The sequence below is a fragment of the Cheilinus undulatus genome, linkage group 18 (assembly GCF_018320785.1).
Source record: "Cheilinus undulatus linkage group 18, ASM1832078v1, whole genome shotgun sequence".
NCBI lineage: Eukaryota > Metazoa > Chordata > Actinopteri > Labriformes > Labridae > Cheilinus > Cheilinus undulatus.
The window spans coordinates 30,818,919-30,844,066 of NC_054882.1; the positions used below are offsets into that span (position 1 = coordinate 30,818,919).

Sequence of the window (25,148 nt, forward strand, 5' to 3'; positions counted from 1 at the left end):
ATACCTTTAAGTGTTGCTACTGTCCATGGATCATCTATAAATGAAAACAGTCAAAATCTGCTGCGAAAGCAGAAACATTTCTTTTATAATCTTTTGCTACTGGTTCATGATTAGTAATGTCATTATGTTTTTATTTAATTAAAAAATTTTAAAACCATTTTTCCCATTTGTTTGTATTTAAAAAAATTCAATGTTCTATTCAATTTGTGTTTATTTGATTTTTAATTTCTTCTTATATTTGTTTTAAATATTCTTTATTTTTATTTTAATTTGGTTAAAAAAATCAAAATTAATTAACCTCTTAAATTCTTTTATTTGTGTTTTTATTTCATTTTTTGATTTTTTTTTATTTAGCATTTTTATTAAATTTTAATTTTGGTCTTCTATTTTTGTACAGTTTTATTATTTTTTATTTCGTAACAATTAAAAAATGTATTCTTTAAATTCTTTTTTGTACGTTTTGTTTAATTTTATTTCACACCTATCTGAGTTATTATTCCTCACTAAATTTGTGTTTATCTACATTTATTTTACACTTTTATTTGTTTTTTTATCCTTATTATTTTTCTTCATTTTTTATTTTATTTGTTTTCATTAATATATTTATTTATTTTATTTCATTAAAATTTGAAATTGTATATTTTTTTATTTTTATTTTAATTTTTCAAATTTTACTTTACTTAATTTTTTTTCTTATTTAAATGTTTATTTATTCATTCATTTTTTATCTTTTTTATTTTCTATTAGATTTTTTTTAAATAGTTTCTTTTTAATATTTGATTTCAATTTTTGTATTTTATCTAAGATATTTTCCATTTTTCTTAATAATTATATTTCATTGTCTTTTTTGTTATTTAGTCATTTATTTCTTGTAAGTAGACTGAATTGGCGGCGGTTGATTCTTTAAAAATTTTATATGCATTACTCAATGCATTTGTAAATAATATTCAAGTAAATGACTAAGTAAGTATCATGTTCCCTGCATTAAAAAATCAGCTTCAAACGGATTTAATTCTCATTGAGAATATCCAACAACCTGTAACAATAAGGCCCTTTGTCATTGCCAATAAAATGAATGTGGCCCTCTTGGTAACAAAGCTGCCCATCCCTGATATAGACACCTTCTTTGATGGGCCTTTAGAACGTTTAAGGGTATTCCTAGCTTCCCTTTAACCACACTTGTCACCACCTCCAAATGTGGCTGGAAATCACATTCTGTGACGCAGTCGAACATAGATAACATCAAGATGCATAAATTTTTCCAACCTTCCTTCAACCAACCCAGCTGTGCAGGTGCTGATCTCCTTCAGGTTAATGTACGTGCTGTGGCAGATGTTTGCTTATGTACACCATTATACAGTCTGAAACCAAATCAAATATTTAGTTAACTCTCTAAACACACTGGGGATACACTTGCTCTAAGTGTTCATAGGACATGTGATATGATATAGGGAAAAGGTCATGGGAAACTTTCTTCAGGGCAGAGCAGAGTGGCATGTGAAATCTGTAGCCCTGTATTGTAAAAGCATCCACTGAATGAATAAAGCCTGGAGGTGCAACACCTTGACCTCTTCACGCTCTCATATGATTTTCATTTCTACCATTGAAGTCTGACGGCACACATGAGGTCACCCATGTCCTAAAGTATGCCACATTGTGAACATCTCAGCGGTTCTAGTTGTGCTCGTGTTTCACACACTGACCGCACTCTGCCGAGACATATTTGGTTTCTTGTTCGACTAATTATCTCCAACAATGTCTGCGTTTCTACACATCGCTGTAGGGCTCCATTCATATGTTCAGATATTACACCAGGTCATGATCCTCTCGTGGACAGAAAGAAGACACTATTGTGTAGAGTTACTCAAAGGCTGAAGACGGATGTCGAGGATGGATCTGCTAGAGTAAACTTGACATTAAGCCTGAATAATATAAGACTGATAGATGGATAAATGCACAGAATAACTCCACAGCCTCTACTAGAACAGAAAACATACATTTGCACGTGACATTGATAAAGTCTCTTTAATATTGTGCTGTGTGAACAAGGCAAAAAAATAATATACATCTTTTATACTTACTTATCAAGTGAGATAAATCATATATCCCCCCCACACACACTTTAACAGTTAAAATAATCCATGTAAAAAATATTACACACAGAAAGTGTTTTATTCTTTCTGTCTCTTATGCTATAGAATAAAATATCTACTCTGAACTCCACTGCCCATCATGCAGGATCCACTTGGTCCCTGCCCAGCCTTATATGGCTACTAATCTGTGCTCTGCAGCATCAGGAGGTGATAATATAAAGCATAATGTATGAAGCATCGCCTCCTGGGTTCTGTCACTGCAGTGACAAGGCTGAGGAGATATTTTTGGTTTGTGAAGACAAGGCATAGAAATTGCTGGAGTGTTAACTCTCTACATCTGAGTTAGGAATGGAAATGAAAGCTCCATAGTTGGAGTATGTCACAGTATCAACAAACTATCAGTAGGTTGCAGCAGTTACTTCATCTTACTTATAAGAAATGCCAGAATTAACAATGCAAGCTGAAGTTTCCAGATGTTTTACCTTGGGACGCAAGACATAAAAAGGATGTATGTTTGCAACTAGTGCTGGACAATTAATTGAGTTTCAATCATGAAAACAAGATAATTGGGATTAAACAATTACTGTGCCACATGCTGCGTAACACTTGTTTGGTCCACAGGTGTTGCCATGTGGTAAACTTAAGTGTACTGTGATATTTATGCAATGAAAGTAATTCTTTTAATCTGTTTTAATGTCCTTAAATTTACACAAAACAAAACAAACTAAATACTGAGTTAGGCCTGAACAAAGCACAGCTGCCTGAGAGAAAGAAACTGGGGTTTAAATTTACTGTTTTCTGGCACAAATCTCTCGGTTATGATACTTTCAATGACCTATAGTCCACCGTGTCTGATAGATTTGGGAAATTTACCTCACAATGAAGAAAAACAAAGCATGAAGTTGGCTGTTAACTTTTAATGAAGGCAGTGACGTCAACTGACAACAGACTGTATTGAGATGAACTGCTTGGTGGTTTTGTATCATTGTAGCGTTAGGGGGTGGGGTTATTCCCCATCAAGACTGGCTCAGATAAAACCAAGCAAAGATAGAGGTGAACAACTTTCTAACAGTCTAAATGCAAAATTCAGATACTCATAGAACTCGGGGTTTCACATGTTTATAGCAGCCTTATTCCAACATATCTAGGGTTGTAATTTACAAAGGTTGAATTTTACTTTACAGGGTCTTTAACTGATTCTTCACTGTAAAAGCATAAACTATCCATTATCATGACAACTTAAAAGGGTCACTGATAAAAGTGATCTGCTCATTTTTGTGCAAAAACCCTCAAAATGTTCAAGTTTAAATGTTGGAAATTTATGAGTGTAAAAAAACCCCAAATGTATCACTTTAAAAGTCGTATATTACATGGAAAAACAATTAATCATTAAGTCAAAACAGCCGACTTTGTGGAAGAAAATAATCACAGTTGATGCCATTTTCCTTGCACAACTCAACCTAATCAAAGTATACTTTCACCAGGACTAAGAAAGAGGGAACTACTTGTGATTTTAATCCAGAAATATCACTCTATCATCATCTGGACTTAAAAGAGACATTTCTGTAAACTGGGGCAACCCAACCACTGTTTTCAGTTTGAATTTTTGTTTCTTTCCAAAATCTTGATATTTTGAAGTTTTATTGCCAAATTTAAACTCTGAAACTTTGATTTTTTTCTCCTAAATTGACTACGTTTAAATCAGAAAATGTAAGTTTGGTTTCTTGTTTCTTGTATAAGACTTGACAATTGCAAAAATGAGTTAGTTCTAAAGATTTTCAACTACTTTCTCAAAATTTTTCCCTATTTTTAATTTCTTTGGGTGGCCTTGATACACTGATGCACATTTTTCTCAGGATTTTTAAAAAATACATATGCACTTCCAATTTTGAGTGTCATCGCAGACAGGGTCCTGCACCCCCCTGAGCTCCCAAGTTAGGAACCGTTGGTCTAAGTCCTTTAGGATCAAAACCTGCAAAACCTGAGACAAAACACAAGCAAAGTTGTGCATACTCTTCATAAAGCCATTAACAGCAGGATCTCAGATTGTTCATACAACTTAAATCAGAGTCCCTCTTTGACCATGTTTGTATGCCAACAATGCACACATGTTAAGGTCAATTATCAGTGATAAACAGCTTTCCCTGCATTATTTGTCTCAGCCACTTAACACATTTTCACCGTGCTTCCACTTAATGTCTCTAAAAGACGACTATGCTACAACCCTGTACATCCAACCACGAGGTGGTGCTTGCTGCCCTAGCATTTGCTTATTTTTCAGACAGTGTTAAAGTTCAATAAATGCATGCAACGCAGATGAAAAATCAATGAGTTATCGAGTTTAATAATCGTGATCTCAGCATCAATCAAAATAACTGTGATAATGATCATTTCAATAATCGAGCAGCCTCACTTGCAACCTTCTTCACTGGATGCGATCAGTTCAAGTAGATGACTCCCAAAAGATTTAATTTTGTACTGATAACAAAGAAAAACTGAAGGTTTTTTGGCTCCAATCTTGTAAACTGATGTGACCCTCTGCAGAGGCTCCAACTCCTTGTTTGACACCCCTTAATCTAAGGCCATTAGCTGTGTGGTTATCTGTAAAGCTCCTGCTACCATAATGACAGTCATAGTGAAGTGAACACCCTCATTTTCTAGAATAACCCTCCAAGTATTTTACACTTAGTTGACACATGAAACATCACTTTACATGACCAAATCATTGGGCATAAGAAACCTGCTAATCAATCTAATTTCTTACCACCTTAAACCAATACATTTATGATGTTTTCTGACCAAAAAAATCTAAAGATGAATATATGCTGTAGAAAATGTAACTAAATCTGTTTCTCCACTATTATTAGCCATCTTTGTCTGACTACTAGAAGGACTGTAGAAAAAAGTAGGAGCTCTAAAAACAAATTTCCCACTCCTTTTACCATTCAGTCCAGCTCTAAGTAATTCTACTCTGATACACATTGCACTGTAATGAGAGCAGTCTGTAGACTTACTCCAGCTCAGTCCAGCAGTAAGGAGTGTCTAGATTAAGGTCACGCGCCCCTACAAGTCTGCAGACAGAGGTTTCCTTTCTCTGTGCTTAGCCAAGGTGCACATTAAAGGAGTTATTCTCAACCCAGGGCACCAATTGCTTGCCTCATTCTATCAGCCAAACTCCTTCAAGAGAGAAAACGAGCCTCAAAATATGTCTTCATAAACACAGAAGAGGGAATATCCTCAGTTATGGCTTGGCTTTCAGCACAGCGAGAAGCGTCTGGAGTTGATGTTCATCTTAGTGAGGCCCAGGTGTTTGAGAGGTGTGGACAGAGCGAAAGCGGCCTTCATGGGGATGTCACACAGCAGATCTGACTCTTCGTCACACTCCTCCAGCTCGTATGTTGCATCGTCCAGCATCTCCTTGTGGCGGTGGCACACCTGCTCCACCTTTAGCCGGTGAATCTCCACGCGTAGCCGGATCAGCTGACGGGCCAGGTGGTTGTCCTGGGCCTGCATCTCCCTCTGAGGAGCAAGATCAAGGTTGAGGGGTTAGAAGGCAGATTGAAGATAAGGTCAATGAGAGATCAGATGGATACTCAGAATTTTGGGTAAAGGAGCATTGCCAGAAGTAATTGCCCTTTGTAAGATTTTTATAGAAAGCAAATAGCTTAGATCTGGGCTTTAATCTGGACTATTTACATAAGAGGTAAAGTGGATTTTTTTTAGATGGAGAAAGAGGTAACAATATATTTTTCTTCTGCAGCAATATTTCTCCAGAAGTTATTTTTGTGGATTGCCATCACGTGCTCAGGCGTCACTCACCAGCTCTTTTCTCAGGAACTCCAAAGCATCATCAATGGTGTCAAAGCCACAAATATTACGCACGACCACTTGTGAGTTGTCATTTCTCAGAGTGGTTGGTACTGTAACAGCCTCCCCTCCAGATCCCTCCAGGCTGTCTGCGGAATTTCTCTCCTTCCAGGTTCGACTCTGCACGCGCTCCTGCCACTCCAGATAGGATGGTCTGCGGGTCTGTAACTTCAGCTTCTCTGTCAGTGCTTTAAGGCTGTCCAGGTCCTCGGTCTCTCCGTCGGAGGACTCCCCTCCAAGCTGTTTAAACTCCATTGGTGACGGCAGTCCTTGGGAACACAGCTTTGCTGTGAGAGCGCAACAGGTCCTCAGCTCCTTTATATGGAGATGACACGAAGTGACCGCCCATCCCGCGCAGGACAGAGACGCTGGATATAAATATGTGCCATGTAATGATTTCATCAAGATACATAAACTGAATGTGTTATTTTGATTTTTGAATCAAAAATAGTCAAAAGTTATGACCGGAATTTAAAAGAAGAAATCTCTTATTTTGGACACGCGTAATTACGCAAATCCCTTTGCTTCTACAACTTTTTAAAGTTCCTTATTTATTTTAATGACAGTGTAGGAGTGGAAACTTATTATTATACTATCAGAGAAACGTGCTACTATATAGACTGTGCCTGCAGTGCCTGTGAAAAGTATTCACCCCCTTGGATGTTTTATTATTTATTTAGCAATCATGGTTAATGTAATTTGACTTTTTGACAAAAAATTACAAAAAAAACTCTTTACTGTCAAAGTGAAAACAGATTTCAACAAAGTCATGACAATTTAAAAAAAAGTATGTAAAGTAACTATCAGGAGTACTGATTAAATAGTTAATCAGTATTCCTGGCTACCATTACACCATGAAGACAAAAGAACACTCCAAACAGCTCTGAAAAAGGTTTTTAAAAAATTTTAATCAGCGGATGGATACATCATCAAAAAATGGACGGTATATGACATAAGTGTAAATCTGTCTAGATCAGGCTACACTCACAAACTAAGTGACCGTGCAAGAAGGAGACTAGTGAAAGGGGCCACCAAGACTCCAATGACTACTCTGAAGGAGTTACAAGCTTCAGCAGCAGAGATGGGAGATACTCTGCAAAACAAGTGTTGCCTAGATTCTGTAACAGTCAAAGCCTTATGGGAGATTGGCAAAGAGAAGCCACCATTGAAGAAAACTCAGATTAAATCTTGACTAGAGTTTTCCAAAATGCATGTGGGAGACTCCATGATCAAGTGGAAGAAAGTTCTTTGGTCTGATTAGACCAAAATGATGCATTTAAGCCATCAGATAAGACGTTATGTTTGATGACACCAAACACTGCACATCGCCACAAACACACCATCCCCAAAATGAAGCACGGTGGTGGCAGCATCATGCTGTGGGGATGCTTCTTAGCAGCTGGCCCTGGAAGGCTTGTAAAGGTAAAGGTTAAAGTTTTCCACCACTAAGTCATGGTGACTCTGGCTCCACCTGAGAGGATAGTAGGTCTAAGCTTCAGTGTCATCGTTCAGTCCCAGCCATCAATGGTCTGTGTCAGACTGGATGTAGTGCAATGAAGACCATCACTGTCCAATGTGAGATTGGACGGGATGATAATGGATGAAGAATGATGCTCCATTCCATTCTGAGAACAGCAGTCAGATTCCTCCCCCTCAGAGCACCAGAATTTTTATCTTTCTCTTTCCTTCGTAGCTGAGAAAAAAATATCTCCAGTCTTTTCTTCTCGCCTAAGAAAAGTCGTCAAAGTGAGTCACTATTACATGGTTTTATTATAACTAAAAGTTACATTTGCATCTATTTCAAAAGCAATTCATCATTTTTTATTCATGACCTGTTATTCAGGTGTACAGTGCAAAAAGTAAGTTCAAACAATACTCATTATGAGTGACCACAGAGTCCAAACATTAATTTAGAACAATGTATTTGATAGATTCCTTATTTTTGAACCAGCATTTCAGTGTATTGTTAACTTTGAGCTAGCACTCTATGTAACATTACCAGTAAAATTGCCCTGTGGAGATGATTGGATATGCACATTACTATCCCTTGGCCTGTTGTTGGCTGTGATTGGATAATAACATTGGAGTTTAGACCTACTATTCTGTGTCAGTAGGTAGGATGCATTGGTGGTGTGTAAATGTGCATGGATATTTATGAACGGGATTAGATAATACTGATGTCCTGTGCTCCCTGTGAATGCATAGGTGTGACCTGCAGTGTAAAAGCACAACTAGAAAAGCTCAAGTCCATTTACCAAATTTATAAACCCAATTTAAATAGATTGGGTAAATTCTATGGGCTATATTTTCTTTAATTCTCATAGCCTATGCATCTCAGTTTTTTTAATTCAGTTTCATTAGCCTTCATATTTGGTTTAAGTTAGCATTACTAAACTCAACTGTATTGAAATTTGTCATGCCGGATTATTTTGTCAGTGTTATCTACCCTGTATAATTTTACTGCCATTGTTACAGGTGCTTTAAAAAGAATGGACTAAAAAGGTAGAGAAGTGAAAAGTACGTTGTTTCCCTTTAAAATAAATGAGAGCGATAGAGAGAAAATACTAAATACTAAAATAGTATTTAATCAAAAAGTATGCAAGGTTACAACCCACCACTAATGTACTAGTTGCATTTGGAAATGTTTTTTTTAACCTTCGTTTTCCTTGTTGATACTTGTCTTGTGCAAGGGACTATTAAAAAAGACATAAACTTTTAAAATAACTTATAAAAAGTCTGGAAAAATCTAAGTGGGCTAAATTAATACAGGATACAAACTTTCTTGTATCAATTTATGACATAATAGAGCCCCTTTTGCCTCAATAATGCTATGTAAGCTATAAACTCCTCTAGTTATACTGCAGACTCTGAGGATAAACGTTTGAATGTGCTGCCATCTAGTGTTCATTTATTATATCTATGAAATAAACTCACAGCCACTGCCCCCCACCCCCAACTCACCCACAAAAGTTTTACCAGCAAGTTGTGACATATTTCAGCGTTGCTTTTTCTCAGGAAACGTCAACTTCCGCCTTCTGTCTTCTCGAGCACCTATTTGTGTTCAGTCAAGTCCACGTGGGAGAGAAGCTGCAGCACTTGCATGTTCAGAAAACAAGAGGTTTCTACTTATAGAAACCTTATCGGCAAATAAACAGAGCACAAGTGCGCCGTTACCCAGCATAGTTACGGACCCGCGGAGGGATCTACTTTCGATTTTCGTTGAGAGGCGCGGAAGAGTTTCGAAGCGCCCCCTCACTTAAAAAGTGCTTCTTCAGTAGATTTAATAATGCAGCAGTAGAGGGACTTAGTTCGTGACGAGGCACTGATGGAGTTTTCTGAACACATTAAGACCGCCAATGTGAAGGATGTTGTCCTCCGACAGCCGCTTCACCCTCCGAGCAGAGGCACACTGTGCATCACCGGACACCACCTGCTCTTCTCGGACAGGGAGGAGGGCAGCCCCCGGCAGGTTTTACTTCTCCTCAGGAATATCGATGCTGTTGAGAAAAGGTGAGGAGGAACTGTGCATCACTGTAACGATGATGTCTGTGACTATCTTAAAATGAGGAAATATGAGAACTACTTGTTTCAAGCTGACCAAAAATATGACTGAAAAGTGAATGGATTCCCAAAATGATTTCTTGATTACAACTACGAACTACTTTATCTAGTTTGATGTGAGGGGTCTTAACTCCTTTGGATGATTACTTAAAATCTTGATCATATTTAAACAAATCATCACACCAATCAGCATAACTTCTTCACTTCTAATGTCTCTTCTAGTGAATGTCTGATTTCCTAATTAATTATTCCTCAAATCTTTTTAACCAGTGTGGAAAACCTTTCATCCTATTCCGGCCTCTTCTCTAATGCAGGCAACAGTGAAAGGTTGGACATCCTGTGTGTTGCCATGTGTCTGCTTCATGCTGCTGCTTTTGACAAAAGATAAAGGAAATATTAAATGTGTTAACATGACATACAGTTACCTTCACGTGTGTTGCTTGCTCCTAACAGCTTCTTCCATCTAGGCAAAGCTGAAAACACTTGATATGTTTCTGATCAACAAAAGGGTAAGAGCTGCATATGCTTTGTTTTTTTTTTGTTTGTTTGTTTGTTTGTTTGTTTTGTTTTGTTTTGTTTTGTTTTTTAGTTTAAGAGAAAACCCCTTTCTCACACAACGCCCTGCTGGACTGGGTTTGCCTTCCCATACTGTTGCAAGTCACCCTGTCTGCTCTGCTAAAGCTCTGTGGTATTGTTGCAGTTGTTTTGTATAAGAATCATGGGGGTTTTATTTCTACAGAACATCTGGATCATCAGGGACGGTAACCATCAAGTGTAAAGATTTGCGTGTTCTTCAGCTTGACATCCCAGGCATGGAGCAGTGTCTAAATATTGCACACTCCATTGAGGTATTCTAATAATCCTCCTCTGTCTTTAACATAGGAAATATATGCTTTAAATCTGACGCGAGATTTCCTTCTCTAGACACTGTCCTGTTTGGACTGTGCCTCGGAGATGTATCCTTTCTTTTACAGACCCTCTGATCTCAGTCTGCAGAACCAGTGGGGTCTCTCGTCCCCTGAGAAGCTCTACAGTCAAACCCTGGAGCTCGTAAGCAAAACATAAATCTTTTTCCTACGAACCTGTTTCTGCTGTGCAGGAATGTGGTGCATAAAACGTATAGAAAGACATCCAGAGACACACAAACAATGCCACAGGCAGCCTTTCCCAGCAACAATCCAGCAACCATATGACAGGAAAATGCCAGGGAAACTTGACGAACGGGTCAGGATTCAGGATATCCCTGTTGCTTAGCTTGTATTTGTTTTCCTGAACCCCAGAATGTGCTGCACACAGCTTGAATGTGTGCCTTCAGACATTAATAGACATACACCTTCCTCTGGGAAATAGCATGGTGCTATGGTGAGGGGCCGACATTTAAGGCAGCATTGTTGTGTGTTTTACACACTTTGTGTTTGCAGAAATCTCTGCAGTTGTCAACTGTCTTTCAATCTGAAAAACTTGGTTGGCGCTTGTATGTGTACTGTCAAATTTGGATCATACCAGTCATCTTAAAATGTCTGCTTACTTCTCTAGAGCTTGCTATCAACTTGTTTTGGTCAGTCCAGGGTTATTCAGTTACTTTCTAGAAGATCTTAAAGACTCTAAAGTGCAAAAGGTCCAGACCTGAACAGTTCCCTGTCAGACCTATAAACCTAAGAATTGAATGTATTAGCAGTGTTCCTTTTAATCTTAGAAGAGACACTGTTTATTTAGTTGCTTCAATAAACACAATATAGCATTTATCATCATTTTTTTCAGTTTTATTCACACATATCCAATCTCCTTAATTAAAAATCTGATAGCCCGAAAACTATTTAGTTATTTACAGATTGGCTGTTCATATCCACCACATGCCATTCCACCAGAAAGCTCAGACTCTCAAAATTCCCGCCATGTAAACCATTCCAGGATTAAACCATCATAGCATCTACAATTTATGCATTCCCCCTGCTACAAACAAAGAAGCAATAATAAAAGTTACACAACTTACCATTAAGAGCTCTACTGTACTCTCCTGATCATGATATTCCACCAAAAACAGTCTTATTGCATCAGAAAGAGTAAAAATCTACATTTCATCGATATAGATCAGGGGTGTCCAAGCTATGGAATAATAACATCTTGTTTCTGAACTCCCTGTTGAGTTTTACCAGCAATTAGCAGTACCAATAATATTCCAGGGGCTGAGCCAGTGCCGGCTAGGACCATACAGGGCCACCTGAAATCTCATTGGCATCCCCAAAAACCTGGATTTGATTGTCTATTTGCCTTGTTATCCAGTAAGTCGAGCTTTTAGCGTTAGTTCAGGCAGGCCTTTTTAGACTTGCTATATAGCAAGTCTGCCAACCTCTGACCTTTGGATTGACACCTCATTGGACCACTTCCTTACTCTGTCTAGAGCCTTCAATAACCAATAAGGGCCAGGGTTGAAGGGAAGTCCCTGCTTCTTGCTTGATATCATCACAAGATGCCAGCCATATAAGGACTGGACTGCTGCCAGTAATATGATAAAAGTATATTATGTAAAACCGGTGCCTAGTAACGTAAATACAAGTGTAGGATGATAAAGAAATGTGAAATTCATATGTCCAATTATTTCCAACAATAACACTTGTTTTGATTTTTTTTCAACCTCATTAATTATAAAATAACTTTTAAAAATGAACCTTATTTCATTTATTCCTGTGCCAGTAACACTGACAGTGATTCTGGATAATGGACAAGATTTATTTAAGTGATATCTTTCCATAGAGACCAAGATGATGCCTGTATGTTGAAGCATTTAGGAGTAGCAGCCTATTTATTGAAGCTGTATGTTCATGGTAGCTGAGGGTCCTTTATGGAGTCTTCAGTTTGGAAACACCTGGGCACAGGTGTAAAATACTCATTTTCTGTTATACTGTTATCAAATTTGAACCTGAAGTAGCTCAGTAGCTATCCAGTTGAGTTTTCCAGCTAATACCTCCCAGCTGCAGTCATCCACAACCTGCTTTTTTACTGTAAATATTCAGATGGGAAAAAAATCTATATATGTTGTTTTTTTGTTATATTACTTAACTACAGTGAGTCTGACAGTTTGGGTTCAAACTCCATTACTTTGTAGAAATCAAACTGATTTCTACAAAGTAATGTCAGTCTAATGAAATGAATCTGTCTTCTGTTTGCAGCATTATAAATGGAGGGTGAGCACTGTGAACAGAAGCTTCTCAGTAAGTCCCTCTTACCCTCCAGCTGTCATCGTCCCTAAGATCACAGATGATGACATGCTAAAAAAGGTCGCCAAGTTCAGACAAGGAGGACGCTTCCCTGTCCTCTGCTACTACCACAGAAAGAACGGCATGGTGAGCTTTGTTTTTAAATTCTCATCACCATAAGCATGCATTTCATACACACCTCATGATAATCCAGTGAAACTCATTTTTCCAGGTAATCATGCGCAGCAGTCAGCCGCTGCCAGGTGCCAATAGGAAGCGCTGTAAAGAGGACGAGTTTCTCCTCCAGGCTGTGATTGATGGCTCAGACAAAGGTTATATTATCGACACCCGCTCCAGTCAGCAGGCGACGCAGGCTCGGATGACAGGGGGAGGGTTTGAGTCCAAATCATGTTATAGCCGCTGGAAGAGACTGCACAGACAAATGGAAAGGTGTGTGAAAAATGGAATAATGGGATTGGCTGCTGTTTCATCCTAGCAAACTAACATGATTTACCTCTAATGTATCTGCAGAGGTAAAGCGCTTCAGGAGAGCCTAATCAAACTAGTGGAGGCCTGTGGTGATGAGGCCAATAATATGGATCGATGGCTTAGTAAGCTGGAGAATTCAAAGTGGCTGTCTCATGTCCAAACTGCTCTGTCAACTGCTGGCTTGCTGGCAGAGTGTGTGGAGAGGTAGGAACATCAACTACACTGTGTCAGTGGTAATCTTACAGATTGTGTGCACTTGTTTCTTGCTTGTGGAGCTGCCAAGTTTTATCTGGTAATGCACAATATTATTGACATAACATAAGTATTAGCAGATAATTGCTTCAAATATCTGTATTGACAATGAGGAACATTTCTGCAAATTCTGGAAATTCTCCAATTTTTTGTATCCATCCCCTGACTTCCTCTAACCTTTGTCTGAGTTGCTTGGAGTATTATTTTGTCTTCATGGGGTAATGGTAGCCAGGAATACTTTATCTTTGTATTTATGCTACAATCACTTAGGACACATTTGCTGCTCTCAGGTGGTCCCTGTTTCGCTAATTGTGAGACTAATAGCACCAGCTGGCTGGCCCTCTGTTGAATTAGGTCAGTCACTTTAAAGGCGTGAATATTGAGGCAGTCACTTATTTTACATACCGTATTTTTGTTTATATTATTATTATTATTGTCAAAAAAACAAAAAAAACAATTTGATGACCATGATTGCTTTATAAAATCAAAAAAGGGTAGAACATCCAAAGGATGAACATTTTTACAGACACTGTATCTGCAAATAATCCAGTGATGTGTATCCCTAGTTTTATCCATTTGTCAAGATTTCTTTTACCTTAAAAAGGCTCCTCAGTAGCATAGTTAATTTGCAATTCTAAATTGAATAACTAATAATTTGAATAGTTTTTACAACTATATGTAAATGTAATCCCGACAAAAACATAAGATTGAATTTAGGACATGAAAGTTCAAACACCTTTACCACCCAATCACCTCTATCCAAGCAAGAAAGTCTTAAAAGACAAAATCTGCCTCTCAATGTGAATAACAGTGCATAGGAAGACAAAAAACATGAACATATTTTGTTTAAATGCAAAAGACAGTTTCTGGGCATGCATGTAAGGGTGTGGGGATACTATGAAAAAACATTTAAAACTTTGAAGCCTTTCAGGGCTTTTGTTAAATGAGTATGCACACCTTTTTCTTACACACACTGAAGAAAAGTGCTGAAGTATGTGTTTTTTTTCGGCCAGGGACGGACATTCAGTTCTAGTTCATGGCTCTGAAGGGACGGACTCCACTCTGCTCATCAGCACTCTGGCCCAGCTCATTATGGATCCAATGTGCCGCTCACTGGAGGGCTTCCTTTCTCTGTTGGAGAGGGAGTGGGTGCAGGTGAGTGTATGTATGTGTTTACATTGTTTAAAATACTAAACACTGGAACAACTGAATTGAAAATATTAGAATATAAATGTGAAAGACTTAGACTGAAAATAAGCCATGGAGACACCGGAGCATGAGGATGAGATGATCTCACTTTAAAATCCATTTTCTATCAGATTCAGAATGCTGCACCTTTGAACATTTTTAAAGCTCTGTATGTCTCATTTATTAAGTCTCTGGGTTTGAAATAACACTTTAGGTTGTAGACATGCTGTCAGACAGGTTATGAATTAAAATACAAAGGAAAGAAACTTTCAAGCACAATCTCATGTCTTGTTATTACCAAATCTCTCGCTTAAAGGATATTGCTTCATAGTTTACCCTCAACAGGAAATGCCTCAAAAAGAAAAATGTCTTTTCAGTCTTTTCAGTTTTGCATTAAGCGGTCATTGACTCTAGAGTTCTTGGTTCTCCTTCTCAAATCTGCTCAGTGTAGCTTTATCTTGATTTAGGAAAGTCATAGTCATGGCCTAATACAAATATAGCCAGAGGTGGAAGAAGTATAAGACTGTTGTACTCAAGTAAAAGGGCAATGCCTTTGGTTCAAATTTAGTCAAGTAAAAGTTTTATGGTTAAATATGATCCTTAATGTGTAGTAACAACATGAGAATATGGATCTCCAACCTGGTTGTTTAGATAGAAGCACACCTTAAAAAAAGTGAAATGTAGCAGATGTTTTTGGATGTAATGTGGAGTGATTCTTGTGAAGAAGAAAGCCAAACAACTGCCCAGTTTAATGTTACTGACAGAAAGCTAGAACCTCTTCTTCTTGACTTGTATTTCTCAGTACTTGATGCTTTTTAAAATGTAATAAAATATAATACTTCCCCCAAAACTTAGAATTACTGATTTTAAAATGTGCTAAAAAAAAAAAAAAGTATAAGTACACAAAATATCTACTCAACTCTACTGTAATTTGAGTAAATGTAGTTACTTTCCACCCCTGAATTTAACGTTCTTCAAACATTATCCTCATATATATATTTGTACATCCATATTCCTCAATTTATCTTTAATTAAAACAGAAATATGGAGGAGGATTAAGGCCTTAGATTCTCTTTAGTTCTGACTTAATTTGAGGAATCATCTCCATCTTCATTCATAGAAAAAGAATGAATATGAAGGCCTAATAGTTGACAAATTCAAGTAGCAAAATTAGGTGCAACAAAGTGCACCTACAAATATGTACAAATATACAGTATTGTGCAGAAGTTTTAGGCATGTTTGGGCCAAAATTTGAGGCTGAATAAGAGGTGTAATGGCGAGTACGCCCACCTGAGGGCCCCATCGGGTGGGAAGGAGGTTTGACACAACCCAGGTCATGCTCTGGATGTCTTTGTACATTACCATGAGCATGGTAAAATAATAATCTGATGAAAACAAAACAAAAACCACAGCTTTAGGGCGGAGTTATGGGTAGATGTGATGCTTAAACATAGCCTAGGGTACTGTTGGGGGGTAGGGGGGTTGCCACAACCCCTGGTTGTTGTGTGTATGTTCTAAGCACCTGAAAACTGTTGGTGGTTGCTGGGCGTATTACCAGGGGTGCAAAGGCCCGGACTAAAGAAATGAGTCAGCACTGACTCTGGCCACCCTGCCTCCTCTCTTCAGCCCAGGGTTGTGGAACATCAGGACCTGTGAAGAGCCGTTAGCGCTCCACATGCCTTAAATCTCTGCCCAGTACTGTATGTCTTTTATATGTTAAATTATTTTCTTAATGAGATCTGTGGGTGGTGATTAAGTCAATCGATAGATGAAATAATAGTTTATGTGCTTCCTGACGCTCTAAAAGATATGAGGGATGAAAAAATTATCTAACTAGTACAACTTTCTTACAAAGCCTGGCTACACTTAACCAAAGAATTAATACTGGAATTTGTCATCTTTTTCTATAAGAACAGTTCCTGGCCCAGTCTCCCGTACTTAGTGCCTTTAATTTAATAGCAGTAATGTCGTACACTGTCTAATAGTCTGCTTAACACAGTAAATATCTTAACACACTGCACAGGCCGTAACTACATGAGAGTTAAACACGAAATTGTTTTGAGCCTTAACCTCTCTAACTGTCAAGCACTCCAACTTTTATAAAGCTCCCAGTGTCCCACTGAATCCTCAGGATTGAGGGTTTGACTGGCTGCCACATCCATTACAATCTACTCCAAAACCAGCTCCAAGCAGACCAGACATCCAGAACAGGGGATGTGCTTGACACAAACAAATCTGGAAGATTTAGGTGCGCACCTGACATGGATGTTTTGGTTTGTACAAATAAGCAATCTTCTCTCCAGGCAGGACACCCGTTCATGCAACGATGTGCCCACTCTGCCTTCTCCCATGCCCGTCTCCAGCAAGAATCCCCAGTCTTCTTGTTGCTGATGGACTGTGTGTGGCAGCTGTGGCGTCAATTCCCCCTGGCACTGGGTTTCTCTGAGGCACTGCTCCTGAGGCTAGCAACTGAGGCTTACGCGTCCGACTATGGCACCTTTCTGTGTAACAGCTATCGGGAGAGGTCAGTGGTATTCCTCTGTGTGACTGGGAATTGAGGTGTAAGAGAGAATAGTTACCTTCAACCTCATTCTTTTCTCTTAGAATGGCTTTGGGTGTGATGGAGAAGACTCACTGTTTGTTCCAAGCACTGCTGAGACCCAGGGAGAGAGACTACTACTCTAACCCACTGTATGAACCCACTGAGCTAGCAATCTGGCCCTCAGTTCACCCACAGTCCCTGCAGCTTTGGAAAGGTCAGTTTTCATTGAATGTTTATTTAGACTATTAATCAAGTAGATGAAACAATATTAAAATTTCATGTTGCGATAATTATGATCTAAAATATCACAGTTACCATTATTATCATGGTATTGTTATAATTAGTTTGATAGGACAGAAAGTACCAAATTTATCATCGAAAAATAGATATAGGTTCTTTTAAAATGACGTCATGTAGCAGCAGAGAACTCTCCTTGGGGGTAAGTCATGATTTCTGCATGGAGAAACACTACCAAAAGGCCATGTTAAGAGCTTTTTATGACTACAACAAGTTTTCAAATTATGAAAGTAAAGACATGTTCAGACAAAAATAAAAAGCGAGCAGCAGGAATTAAAAAGGCTCTGTTTAAAGCCTGGATGAGCGGTGTCACACAACGTTTAGGTGTGGTCCACAAAGCGGTTTGTTTGGCTCAGCTCAGTGGAGCTCCCAAATGGCCCTTCATTTGGCACCAGTTTGGCTTTTTAAATGGGATTTAAATAATGAGGAAAGGAAACTGGCACTCAAACGGCAGCTAGCTATTGTGGCTCATATTAAAGAGCTGTTTAGTAGAACAGGCTTGTTTTTGAATGGCTCATCATCCCTCCATCTCTTACCCCACAAGGTTCGTTCAGTTGATAGTTCATCACCATTTCAGTGAAAGAATGTTTTATGACAAATTAAGGATTTTTTTTTATATCTTAAACAGGCTAGCTCAGTGCTAAACTCCTCTAGACTCATGTCTCCCTTTATCTGGACAGTCAACACTATATAGGTTTGTGGTAATTGTGGTATTGATCACAACCATGGCAAGTAAATCTGTTAAAATGTGTTAAAATAAACAACAAACACTGTTTTTGGATCATATTCAATGAATGTGGCCTTTTTCTGGTGATAATTGCAGGATAGAGGTCCATTTAGAACTGTTAGGTACTAAATTCCCATTCATTCCCAATGGCTGTCCCCCACTTCCTGACCCCCAATGGACATTCAGGGCTACGTGGTTGCAAACAACCTATACAAGTCATATTTTCATTCCAAAGCTCCTTGTAATTCTGAGATCCTATCAACACCAGCATCAGTACTTATCTGTTGTTTGGTAGAAAGACAACCATTCGTTTTTAATAAAAGTGTGTAACATGAGTACTTTTTAGTTATAAAGTTATGAAAGTAAGTATTTCATTTGTAAAATCTTTTTTTTAACTGCTGAGAAAAGCAAACATTTCACGGGTGCATATTGTTTTCTCTTACTGTCCTTTAATGCATCACCGTGATGATTTTCTTAACGGCTGACTTTTTAACCTGTGGTTTAAATTCATGCCATGCTAGGCCCTTACAATTTTGCACTGGATAAATGTAATAAAAAACATGAAAAGTTTTTATAGGGAGGTAGTGTCACTGGCAAAGAACAATGCCTGGCTAATTACATTAATTCTGACAGTGATGGTAGTGGATATGAAATACATACAGAACAGCATAAACTGTGAGGCCAAAAAAGCAGGCACACCAGATGAAGTAAATCAAAATTTTTGACACTTGCATGCAAGTCTAGAGCAACTCCATGAACGATAGAGTGGTGGTCTAAAATCTCCCTTACAGTAGCAGCCCTGTGGTACCACATGCTGCGTAAAAATGCAAAGAGTTAGGGAAAGGTGTTGGATGATATGAGGTCCTTTTTGTAAGGTACTATGGTGTGATCTCTCCTGTGTTATGTAGACTAAGTTATGTTTTGAATAACTCATAATGCCATTCTTTGGGAAACATAAGCGAATGTAAGCTGCAGCTTGACATGTGAGTATAGTTTTGACCTGTGCGAATTGATATGCCATTCATTCATCTTACACAGACCACCTCACTCATAGTCCTCCTTTCAGCCCTCTACGTCAATCACACATGCACACATATACCTTACATAATTCGCTGTCCTATGTTCTCCACTGACCTCCTCCCTTCTCTCAGCATCCATGTCAAAGCCTGTTTTCTAGATTTCATAAACCTTCATAAATGTGCTCCCATACTTAGTTGGATTTTAACCCTTGTTATTATCTTAGGACAGTGTCTTTTCTATTATCATATAATATCTCATCAGTTTGTCCTAGCTATGTAGAGAAGGAGCCTCCCATTTTTTCCAGTGTTTTAGAATTAGTTATACAGTAAATAAGGGCAGCAAATAAGACTTTTTTCCTCAGCATTCTGGGAAACACAAAGCTCAAATGAAAAATGATTTATGTTGAACATGAAATGGACATCCATTCTTGGATTTAATGCCACAATTTTGGCATCTTTACACAAGACCAAAACAAAAATACAAGGAAATCCACACTTCACACACAATCACAGAAGTAAGTGTTGTTTCTGACTCAAGCTCTTTTGTTATTCTCAGGTTTTTTTCTGAGGTGGACCCCACAAGCTCGTCACCTCGAAGAGGTTCAGGAGGAAATCCGGAGTATGGTCATTGAGTGGGGGAAGCTGGCACTAAGCTGATGCCCTTTCAAAACACAAACAACTTAGCATTCTCAGTCTTATCATTTGCAGCAGTTTTTTTTTTCTAGACGAATGTAACCAATGTGCAACACCTTCTTCTGCAGCGTTTTTTTAATGACTTTTTAACTACCAGCTGTGTTTTAATGTAAAGTATGTATTTTTATCTTTTCACAAAAACTTTATTTTGTTGATTTATATTGAGAATGTATTTTTAAATTGATCATATGTGTTTCTAAAAATACTGAAACGTGTTAAAATTTTCTCTTGTTTTGGCACAATTCCCATGGGCTTATTTATTCTGTCATATATTCGCTCATAAATATTATCAAAAGAGGAAAGCTGTATATCTGACACACCTCCCAGTCCTGTTAAGCTCAGCTAAACACTCTTCACAATACAAATCCCTGTGCACAGCAAGTCAGCATGTTTGCACACATGGAGCTTTGCAAGCTGGAGACTGTAGTCCGTTTCAGTCAAGAGCCACAAGCTGGTGATTATCCGAAGTGGACAAGGACCACATAGCCCAGCATGACTTTCTTAACCTGCTTGTATATCCAATGGGTATTGTGTTTACTGAATTCGTCGACCACTTAGATAGTGATATTTTAATTCTAACCTTTAAATGCCTGGAAAACTGTCTTCACTGCTCTTATTCCACAAGTTTATAGTTTGGATTTACTAAGTTGCATCATCTGGTTTTGGACCAAGAATCATCGGTTGGGATTTCAGATTTTCTCAGCACACAGGTAAAATATATTGTATCCTTCTATAATTTAAATTCAATGACTTTGCATACCGTTCTTTGAAACAAAAAAGGACACTAGCAGGATAATGAGCCCTTTTGTAATCAGTATTCAAGATACATTTGCTTAAACTTTTTGAAGGACTGCTACTGGACATGCAACCAGGTGTGCGGGTCTGTGTGCCCCCTATGGCTATGCTGGGCCCGTTTTGCCGAGGCTGTCTGAGCAGGGTGCGAGGTTTGCCTGGTCGCAACTTCAGCTGTTTACCCACACAGATGAGCAGATGGAACAGTCAAGAGGCATGCAGCCCTCTCCCTCCAAAGGAAAACCCCCGTGTCCTCATCACGGGTAATACAAATTTCTTATGCCATAGCTGCTCTCTCTTTAGATGTACAGTATCCATTCATGTAAAGAAGGATTTTTCTACATAACCAAAAGCTGTACCTGTGAAGCTACCATTGTTTTCTACCTCTTTCAATGCCAACCGGTATGTACTGTTTGCTGCAAAGCAGTTATAATAGGGGTTGAGTGCCTCCTATAGAAAATGCTTTTAAGGTAGCTGAGAAAGTTACCCCCCCACTCCCTTTTAAAACAGCTCTTGTGTTTAAATTAAATAGTGTTCGAGAGTATTATGACATCAGCAACCTAAGTGGTATGCTACTACTACATGTGCTATGTTTTCTTTTCTTTTGGAGTTGTTTTCAATCTGCGCCAGCAGCAGGACCCCATTTAGCCTCATCACAATAGGGCAAGCACAGACAGTGCTGGTGGTTTTAAAGAGCCAATGGGTGATGCAGGAAGAATAATAGCCTGCAGTCACTTTTTGTCCCATGATTAAGCTTTGGAATAAACAAAAAGCTCTAAAGACAGTACTTTAAAAAATTATTTCATTTTTATCTTAAACTCTAAACATAATCCTGTTTGGTGTTAACAGACTAAAATATTAAACTTTGTCTCTGTATGCAGGTGGTCTGGGACAGTTAGGTGTGGGACTTGCGCAGATGCTGAGGTGGGATACACAAAAATTTGTTGACATTAAGTGTGTTAAAGTATCAGAAGTTTAACATCATCTTATCTTTGTTCTTGTCCAGGAACAAATTCGGAACAGATAATGTTATACTGTCAGACATTAAGAAGCCTCCACCTCATGTTATCAGCAGCGGTATGCAAATAGTCATTCCAGTTCTTGTTTTTTCGGAGCTGTTTATAGCTCATACAATTTCAACTTTTATCCAATTAAAATGTAGAATTATTCACATTGATTTTTGGCTTTGAAATTCTAAATTATTTTCTTTCAATTCAATGTTTTTTTCCCATTAGGTCCATTTGTTTACGCTGATGTGTTGGACTTCAAACATCTCAGAGAACTGGTTGTAAATAATCGAATCACTTGGCTGATCCACTACAGCGCCTTGCTCAGTGCTGTTGGAGAGGCTAATGTGGCTTTGGCACGCAAGATCAACATCACAGGTCAAGTGAATACTAATGCTGTTTAGACGTATCGTCTGTCATCAGGAAAAAAATTAAAATCTGTTTTGGATCATTTTCTGTCCATCTAGGCCTCCATAATGTGCTGGACTTGGCCCTCGAGAACTGCCTACGCCTCTTTGTCCCCAGCACCATTGGAGCATTTGGCCCCTCTTCCCCACGTGATCCTGCCCCTGACCTCTGTGTCCAAAGACCTCGAACCATCTATGGTGTGTCAAAAGTGCATGGAGAACTGATGGGCGAGGTGGGTTTATCTTCATGCTATCTTAAATTGCAGACAAGTTAAACTTTGCAAAAACTCAACATTCTTTGCTTCTTTTTGTTTTTCTAGTATCTTCATCACAAATATGGTCTGGACTTTCGCTGCCTACGTTACCCGGGGGTTATCTCAGTGAACACACCTCCCGGAGGGGGGACGACAGGTATTACATCACTCACTGTGCATATGCCACATACTCACTATTGAAATGTTACAATGATACTAACGCCTACAAGAATTCATGGACTAAACAGTACATGCTATCTATCTTTGCAGACTATGCAGTTCAAATCTTCCATGATGCTCTCAGCACAGGTCACCATGAGTGTTATCTGCGTCCTGATACCCGTCTTCCCATGATGCATATTTCTGACTGCCACCGTGCTACAGTAGAATTCATGCAGGCTCCGGAGTGCCAACTGTCTCTGCGGACCTACAACATTGCAGCAATGAGCTTCACTCCTGAAGAGGTGGCCCAAGAAATCCGAAAGCATCTCCCTCACCTTAAGGTTACCTACAACCCTGACTCTGTCCGCCAGACCATCGGTAAGACTTCACTCATTTAGCATACGTACAACATTGGTAATAACCTTACGAAAAAATGGCAAAATGCAGCTTTTCCTTTAAGTTACACATACACATTTACACATTAAAATGAAGGAATTTAAGGCTGAAGCTTAATCTGTAAGGCTGTAAGGTCTACGGACCTCCCAAGAAAAATTTATATGTGTGATTCTTCTAACGTCTTTGAAATATGAAGTTATTTGTGGAAATGCTGTGCTATATTTAATTAAAATGATGTGGTGGGAATAATATGGTTATCTCACTTGTCACTTTGCAGCAGACAGCTGGCCTGTGAGGTTTGATGACTCTAATGCCAGGAGAGACTGGGGCTGGGCACCAGCCTTTGGTCTTGAGGAGCTGGTGTCAGACATGCTACGCTCCATTCGGGACAAGAGGGCCAACGAGGGTTTGCCAGTCAGCTAGCGAATTATGCTTTGACCAATTCCCTACCCCTGACTTCTCTTCAGCCTTTTTTTCAACAGTATACTTTTTTCACTTCACTTTCACAGTTGTCAACATGTATCATCTGTTACTCTGGTAAATGGCAAATATGAGCCAGTGATTGTTTGTAAAGTTGGATTTCTGAGCCAGAACCTCCAATATACAGTGTAAAATATGACACACTACGTATGCACTCAAACACACATTTCAGTCTTTTTCAGGGAATCATATGCTGTCACAGTCAAAGCTTCTCTTCATCTTTGTTGTTTTTAATTGTTATCAAAGTAAAGGATTCTCTTTGCACTTAAGAATGTTGCCTCAGATGATAAAGAAAAGTACTTTTTTCTTAAGTTTGATAGATTTTCAGCTGTCATGTTTAGCACACCCATGGACAGAATAATCTGCAACAATGTCTAACAAAACATATATCACAATTGGGAGCAGTTTTGCGCTCACAGAAGCAAATATTGGGTACACTTTAATTTCCAAATCACCTGCAATATCTTGCTCCATCTACTCTGGGCTGTAATTACCTGCCATGTATTTTGTAAACTATAATGATAAAGTCTCCAAATAAAAATACACACTGTTTACATATCCACTATCCATAGTGTGGCACCTAAAAGGAACCCTTTGTTTATTTATATTATCAGCAGTGTGATTTGGGTTATGAAGGAGAATAAATAACAAAAATATAGCCTTAATTAGTGTAACTTACCCTATGATATCTATCTAAACATGCTGTGTATTTTGAATCAAACCTTGAACAATAAAAGTGTTCATGTCCAAACTACAATGATTATTGTAAAGTCTTGATTTTCCACCTATTCTACATGTTGAATAAAGAGGGATAACAACTACTTCTGAGTTGGCCATGATATTAAAAATGATTTTAGCAACTTACAGTGCCCATAGAAAGTACTCTGCCTCGAGCATGTTCTATTGATTTTATAAATCAATCATGGTCAATATGCAGTAATTTGACAAAAGATTTCAAAAATGAAACTCTAATGTCAAAGGTAAAACAGATTTGTAAAAAGTGATGTCAAGCAAAAATATGTGAGACAAAATAAGTGACTGCATAAATATCACCATATTTTAAAGTGACTGGCCTAATTCAGCCAATTGGTGCTTGTAATCTCACAGTTAGTGAAATGCTGATCATCTGAATGTGCCTCAAGTGATAGCAGTATAAAAGCTACCATTACATGATTAAGACAAAAAAAAAACACTCCAAGCAATTCAGCGGAAAGGATATTAAGTGTCGGGGGAGTCGGGGGATGGAGTTCAGTTAAATCCATCATCAAGAAATGGAAGGAATATCACACATGTGTAAACCTGCCTAGATCAGTTTGTCCCCACAAACTGAGTGACCGTGCAAGAAGGAGACTAGTGAGAGAGGCAACCAAGACTCCTATGACTACTCTGAAGGAGTTAGAAGCTTTAGCAGCTGAGATGGGAGAGAGACCCTGCATACAACAGCTGTTGCCTGGGTTCTTCACCAGTCAAAGCCTTATGGGAGAGTGGCAAAGAGAAAGCCACTGTTGAAGAAAACTCAGACTTAATCTTGACTAGAGCTTGTCAGAAGGAATGTGGTTGAGTCCATGGTCAAATGGAAGAAAGTTCTTCAATCTGGTGAGACCAAAATGATGCTTTTTGGCCATCAGGCAGGACACTTTGTCTGGTGGACACCAAACATTGCACATCACTACAAACCCACTATCCTTACTGTGAAGCACAATGGTGGCAGCATCATGTTGTGGT

At 38.5% G+C, this 25,148-nt stretch overlaps 3 protein-coding genes across 8 annotated transcripts; 2 read left to right on the forward strand and 1 right to left on the reverse strand.

Moving 5' to 3' along the window:
* Positions 1-2,011: 2,011 nt before the first annotated feature.
* On the reverse strand, positions 2,012-6,261 carry fam167b (family with sequence similarity 167 member B). The gene is made up of 2 exons (XM_041813223.1): positions 5,913-6,261; positions 2,012-5,612 (listed from the first exon to the last, which is right to left on the reverse strand). Exons 1-2 carry the CDS (start codon positions 6,213-6,215, stop codon positions 5,349-5,351), a joined length of 567 nt encoding a protein of 188 aa, XP_041669157.1. The 5' UTR covers positions 6,216-6,261; the 3' UTR covers positions 2,012-5,348.
* Positions 6,262-8,935: 2,674 nt separating this feature from the next.
* Positions 8,936-19,923, forward strand: zgc:154055 (uncharacterized protein LOC556036 homolog). Of its 6 annotated transcripts, XM_041813260.1 has the most exons (12): positions 9,425-9,470; positions 9,792-9,848; positions 9,989-10,030; positions 10,261-10,369; positions 10,446-10,571; positions 12,692-12,865; positions 12,951-13,168; positions 13,250-13,411; positions 14,473-14,614; positions 16,951-17,171; positions 17,252-17,403; positions 19,789-19,923. In XM_041813260.1, the coding sequence occupies exons 4-12, from the start codon at positions 10,334-10,336 to the stop codon at positions 19,887-19,889; spliced, it is 1,332 nt and encodes a 443-aa protein (XP_041669194.1). In that variant the 5' UTR covers positions 9,425-9,470; positions 9,792-9,848; positions 9,989-10,030; positions 10,261-10,333; the 3' UTR covers positions 19,890-19,923. The 6 variants fall into 6 exon arrangements, with proteins under 6 accessions (XP_041669188.1, XP_041669189.1, XP_041669192.1 ...); XM_041813254.1 differs by lacking the exon at positions 9,989-10,030 and having other exon boundaries at positions 8,936-9,470; XM_041813258.1 differs by having other exon boundaries at positions 9,343-9,848; positions 9,975-10,030.
* Positions 19,924-20,493: 570 nt separating this feature from the next.
* Positions 20,494-24,174, forward strand: tdh2 (L-threonine dehydrogenase 2). The gene is made up of 9 exons (XM_041813261.1): positions 20,494-20,635; positions 20,774-20,980; positions 21,599-21,641; positions 21,724-21,794; positions 21,953-22,102; positions 22,192-22,364; positions 22,452-22,542; positions 22,656-22,925; positions 23,221-24,174. The coding sequence occupies exons 2-9, from the start codon at positions 20,788-20,790 to the stop codon at positions 23,364-23,366; spliced, it is 1,137 nt and encodes a 378-aa protein (XP_041669195.1). The 5' UTR covers positions 20,494-20,635; positions 20,774-20,787; the 3' UTR covers positions 23,367-24,174.
* The last annotated feature ends 974 nt before the right edge of the window (positions 24,175-25,148 follow it).

Bases quoted from the DNA above. Each gene is read 5' to 3' on its own strand.
- fam167b (XM_041813223.1), bottom strand. From the start codon at position 6,215: ATGGAGTTTAAACAGCTTGGAGGGGAGTCCTCCGACGGAGAGACCGAG. The intron at 5,613-5,912 runs GTGAGTGACGCC...CTTGCTCCTCAG, and splicing joins AGTTCCTGAGAAAAGAGCTG to AGGGAGATGCAGGCCCAGGA.
- zgc:154055 (XM_041813254.1), top strand. From the start codon at position 9,286: ATGGAGTTTTCTGAACACATTAAGACCGCCAATGTGAAGGATGTTGTC. The intron at 17,172-17,251 runs GTCAGTGGTATT...CTTTTCTCTTAG, and splicing joins TGTAACAGCTATCGGGAGAG to AATGGCTTTGGGTGTGATGG. The intron at 17,404-19,788 runs GTCAGTTTTCAT...TGTTATTCTCAG, and splicing joins GTCCCTGCAGCTTTGGAAAG to GTTTTTTTCTGAGGTGGACC.
- tdh2 (XM_041813261.1), top strand. From the start codon at position 20,788: ATGCAACCAGGTGTGCGGGTCTGTGTGCCCCCTATGGCTATGCTGGGC. The intron at 20,981-21,598 runs GTAATACAAATT...CTCTGTATGCAG, and splicing joins CCCCCGTGTCCTCATCACGG to GTGGTCTGGGACAGTTAGGT. The intron at 22,543-22,655 runs GTATTACATCAC...CTATCTTTGCAG, and splicing joins TCCCGGAGGGGGGACGACAG to ACTATGCAGTTCAAATCTTC.